This window comes from Trachymyrmex septentrionalis, unplaced genomic scaffold, assembly GCF_001594115.1.
Source record: "Trachymyrmex septentrionalis isolate Tsep2-gDNA-1 unplaced genomic scaffold, Tsep1.0 scaffold170, whole genome shotgun sequence".
In the NCBI taxonomy this organism is placed as follows: Eukaryota; Metazoa; Arthropoda; class Insecta; order Hymenoptera; family Formicidae; genus Trachymyrmex; species Trachymyrmex septentrionalis.
The window spans coordinates 59314-64769 of record NW_017304865.1 but is presented as its reverse complement, the minus strand read 5'-3'; the positions used below and the strand labels follow the sequence as shown (position 1 = coordinate 64769).

General features: G+C 30.0%; 1 protein-coding gene across 2 annotated transcripts in view; it reads left to right on the top strand.

Annotated features, from left to right (window-relative positions):
• The first annotated feature begins 1627 nt into the window (after positions 1-1627).
• LOC108746442 (serine/threonine-protein kinase 11-interacting protein) overlaps positions 1628-5456 on the top strand; it is a 7885-nt gene continuing 4056 nt past the window's right edge. For both annotated transcript variants that reach the window (XM_018483225.1, XM_018483224.1), the window contains exons 1-9: positions 1628-2222; positions 2547-2843; positions 3013-3206; positions 3295-3601; positions 3763-4122; positions 4194-4272; positions 4455-4629; positions 4700-4835; positions 4906-5055. In XM_018483225.1, the coding sequence (XP_018338727.1) occupies positions 1772-2222; positions 2547-2843; positions 3013-3206; positions 3295-3601; positions 3763-4122; positions 4194-4272; positions 4455-4629; positions 4700-4835; positions 4906-5055 (2149 nt within the window). In that variant the 5' untranslated portion in view covers positions 1628-1771. The remainder of the gene's footprint in view (positions 2223-2546; positions 2844-3012; positions 3207-3294; positions 3602-3762; positions 4123-4193; positions 4273-4454; positions 4630-4699; positions 4836-4905; positions 5056-5456) is intronic.

Below are 5456 nucleotides of genomic sequence, written 5' to 3'. Positions count from 1 at the left end.
AACTTATTTTGAAGCGAAAGATAAATTTTTTTATAAACATGGTATTGAAAAATTAGAAAAGCGTTGGAACCATTGTATCACCCTAAAAGGTGATTATGTTGATGAATAAAAAAAAATTTTGCAAAAAAAATGTTTTCATTGTTAGTCTCGGGACTTATTGATCCATGTGTTAGAATATATACACATGAAACGCTAATAGGACACTCAAGCTGAAGATAGGTGCGAGAGAGAAAGGTATAGTAAAACTAAAATTCTCAATGCGCATGCTCAATTTCGTCACGTGGTTCCATTCATTACGTCGTTCCATTCGAAATTATAGTTAGGTAACCGAAATGCGGAATAGCAGAATGGATTGACGGAACTGAGCATGTGCATTACGAATTTTAGTTTCACTATACCTTTCTCTCTCGCATCTATCTTGGTTTCAGCTCAATGTATTGGCGGTATAGGCAATGAGCATTCCATGTGTACTATATATGTTCTAAGGAACGAGCTTCCTTCGAGAACATTATTATTCCTTCTGGAATCGTCCTCGTACACGACATCATCACTTTACAACCTCGCGATAAGATATTGTATTTGCTATATAATAAACATTGTTACTTGTTAAATCGAGTGCCATTCATTACTTACATTCATTATATGTAGCAATCAGCTACAAAACATATATTTATCTCACTTTAAGTTCCAAAAGCGTACACTAGCTCAGCCACAGAAAATAGAATATCTATCTATGAATATCAAGCGACAAACTGATATAAATTACAAATTAAGTTATATCCACACAAATTTGCATAGCCGCATAATCGTATGCATAAAGAAAATTATCCAATCACATTTTACAGCTTTATAAGAGAAATGCGATTGGATAATTTTCTTTATGCATACGTTTATGCGACTATGCAAATTTATGTGAATATACTCTTACGCCGGCGCAAAAGAGAAGTTCTTCGATATCAGAAGAACTTGTTATTCGCCCATCATTACATATGTATCAAGTCTATGGTTATTGCGTATATGCTTGATCTTTGATATTATTGTTTGATAATATATTGCGCATTAAGTATTGTAAATGTTGCTAAATGTCTTAATTGTTATTGGTTTGTGTTACATCGACAATTTCTATTTTATTAGAAATTTTAATAAATATTTTACTCGCTCACATTCAATATCTCTTTGTCCGAAAAACAAAGTTTGGAAAGTTCAAATCGGAACTGTGTGGAAAAAATAATCTGTTATTTAAAAAAATATTTTTTTTTTGTATCTAGTGCCTTCAATCCCGCAAAGGAATTGTGTTTATTTTAATTTAAAAGTAATATTTTTCAAGGTTAGAATATCTGTCATACTCGTAACATTTATGTGGTTTACACACAGTGCCAAATAAAATAATTTTAGCTCTTCAAATTTCATTTTCTTTTTTCGTAAAAGGAGAAACCGAACGATTTATTTTTGCGTTTGCATCCTCTTCTAAAATGAACAAACATTTATCCAATAAAATTTATTGATCGCATTATTCTTTTCTCTTGCTAACTTTAAATTTTTCATTTTTTTTGTATATATAAATAAAACATTAAAGTCAATAAGTCTTGTATAACATTTTATTCTTGTATAACATTTTATTCTTGTATAACATTTTAATGATGCATTATATTGCCATTTTAGTTAAACATGAATGGTGAAGTGTTTTCTTTGGAAAAGCGAATTGGTCTGTTAGATAATACAGTATAAAAAACTATTAGTCAATAATAGAGTGAATAAATAAGTATCAATAATGAGTCACTCGCAAGACATTAATATGCCAGAAATAATGGAACTGGTGAGACTTCTTCGCCAGAATGGTGACAAGATCTTGAGTGCCTCCAGCAAGCTTTCCTTGTCGACGAAACTGCTACACAATCTCAATGAAGCATTTTCACTGATTATATCAGAATCTGAAGATTTGAATTCTTCATTTCACGTGTGTAACAGCTCCAAGATAGATATATTTCGTGATGTAAAGTTCCTACACGATTTTGTGCAAAAGACTATAGGTTTGAAAGTAATACATTGTTCATCTGACATCAAAGTTACCATTGACATCTCCAAATTTAGACATTTAAAGTATTTAGAACTGAAAGAGGTATCTGTTGAATTATTGAAGGGTCTACAGAGTGTCAGAGGTCAGTTGGAAAGTATTGTGTGTACCGGCAGGAAAGGGATATCCACAATTTATCAATTATTAGGTAATATTTATATATTATATTGTATTATGTATTGTCACAAAGTATAGCTTACAGTCGCCCTATCTGTATTTTTTTCTTTGTAAAAATAATATCTTTAAAAGATAATATTTTATATATATTTTGTGTAATAACTCAATTATATATAGGATATCATAAAATAAAATAACAATATAACTTTTAACAAACAAATATGCAAAAAAAAATTCTATTAAATTCTATAAAATTATTGATGTGACATATATAAAAAGAAATTACAATTTTCTGCCTATATAATTATTACATTGAAATTAGTTATGGTATTGTCTTATATTGCTATATCTACAGCTGAATGCGGAGGTGATGCTGGAATCGGTTTTGTATGGGCATCCTTGAGACATTTGGTGTTGCCTCATAACGCTCTCAAATATCTAGATGAATCATTAGAATTGGTACCTTGGCTTCAGATATTGGATTTGAGTCATAATATGATAATGGATGCCAAAGAAATATCCTATTTATCAAACTTGAGATATGTGAATCTAGGTTACAATAAATTAGAACAAATACCTATATTTAATAAGACAGTATTACATTCGTTACAAGTATTGGTTTTGAAAAACAATTATATCGAAAATTTAAGCGGTTGGTTGTTTTCTATGCACTAATAACTCTTTTTATTTAATTTCCAAATTTAAAGTTATTTTCTTGCTATATTTAAATATAACTTTCAAATTTATTAATAAACGCGTGTGATTATATAATTTAAGCAATTATTATCATCTATTGTTATCATTATCAATTTGTGCAATAGGTCTTCAAGGCTTAGAATGTTTGACAGAATTAGACTTGTCTTTTAATTGTTTAATGGAGCATTTGGTTCTCTTGCCACTGCAAAAGATGTCTACCTTGTTGTGGTTATCTTTGGAAGGAAATCCTTTATCATATCATCCAAAACATCGAATTTTGACCATTAAATATTTACATTCGAGTTTGTCAGATAGCAAGGTATCCCTGTGTAATATTGAAAATTGTTAAATGCGAAATAGCATTGCTAATACATTTACATGACACAGATCTGAATAAATTTTTATAGTTTGTTTTAGATCATCTGTCGCTCTCGAATGCGGAAAAAATGCTAGTCGCAGAAAATCGAATCTTTGCAATACCTACGAATCAATCTACATCTCTGACCAGCTCAATATCTGTATATGCTGATACAAATGAATTTGACCAAGACAGATTAAATCATCGAACAATATTGTTATCTGAGAATCTAGAAAAAAGTGTAACAAGGAGTAAAAGAAGACTAAATGTCAAAGAAGCAATTATTGATGAAATCGATCAGGAAAGAAGAGAATTTAAGAAATTGCCTGATGTAGTGGCATCGTCTTCTCATTTAGGTAAGATTTTTTAAATAAATAACATATATACAGTAGAGTGAAAGGCGTATTATGTCTAATAAATTGGTTTAATAAAATGGAACAATACTGTATATAATAACTGGTGATAGAATGATGTATCTTTCTTGCAATATTCTATATTAACTTATTCATTGTTTCAGAGTTATCAAAGGATTATTTGGAAATAAAGAAACGTATCTTAGATCTACGAGAAAAATTTGGCGAAAATAATTGGTTGAGCAGTCACGCAGGAACTTCTGTCCAGCACATTATGGGTCTTCATCCTGCTTCACCAGAATCTCCAGAATCGCAAATATCTAAAATAAGGACTTTGGCTAATATTAATACATCATCGTCTCTTCACGATACTCTGATTTACGCAATGGATAACGAAAAATCTAATGAATCGCAAGAAATTGCAGAATACATAGAAGATGATAAAGAACTTCCTCAAAATAAGACCTTGGATGATCTTCCGAAGATATGCACTGCTTCTATGATTGTATACGATCCTAATGAAGGTAAAATTTACGCATAATGCATTAAATAATATATTAACATCGCGCACAAGTTGATATTTTTTTTATTATAGAGGCTGGAGACTTATATATCGTTCAGAAAAGGAACAATGAGAATGAGATGGAAAATGTCTTTCTGGTAATAACTTCTGAGTAAGTTATTATTTCACTGCAAACAATTATAACATAATTAGAATTGCATTAGATTCAAACTTTTTTAATTATTTATAAGAAAAAGCAAAAATGGCAGATTGTCGAAAGTAATTTTCAATTAAATATGTACATTTTTTTAATATGTTATTATTAAGATAAAACTTTTGTGGTAATATTTGCAGAGATATTAAAGAAAGAGATGCAATTACTGGAAAAATAAAATTTTGTTGGTCAACAAATTCCTTATTGTCTTGCGTCTTAGGTAGAAGTGATCCACCCACAGTTGACATTATTTTTGACACTACTAGGAAAGATAAGGAGAGTAGGCGATATTTTGCACAACTAGATGATGCAAAGGTACTAAGAAACATTTAAATACGATTTTGGAGTTTACAATATAATACTTTACAATATAATACTTTTTTAGAAAATTGTAACAACAATTAGCGAGCAAATTGAGATGCGGCCAATACTACTCAAGATTTTCAAGTGCATGAAATGTTCGACACAATTCTCACAAGATCCGGAATTATATGTGGCATTTGCTATTAAATCGATGACAGGTTTGTTTTACGGTTTATGATGAGGTACTATATTTTTGGAGAGGATTGAGTGAAAATGATGGTTTTTTAGGTACAAAAATCAAATGTCCTACCTGCGACAGCAGCTTGGTCATTGAAGTAGAGACACTTTCTAATGTAGATAACCAAGTTGTAAAGAGTCAGCTAATAGACAATCCAACAAGACTCAACCTGGCACATTCCGAGTCATTCTCCAGTATCGGTAAGTTCCTCGATGTGATATCGTCATGTTCTGTCAGCATGTAGGATTCTTTAGATAAAGTGAATTTAAAAAAAAAGTGCACAACCTGTACGAGATTTTTTACATAGTATTGTGATCCTTTTTGCAATGTTATATCAAGATATTTTGCAGTGTTGAATTTTAATGTATTAATTCTCAAGAACTTCAATTTCTATGACACAAGCTTTTAAAAAATTAGAGCTAGATTTTAATTATTATAGGAAAAATAATAGTGAAGAACGTTACAATTCATCTGAAAAGTAAAACTGCAAAAATAGACAATTGAGTGTTCGTTTTTACTTTAAATTACGAATTATTATGTATAGTTTGTGCAAAATAATTACATTAAAATTGGCCTGATATTACTTAATTTTATTTTAAAA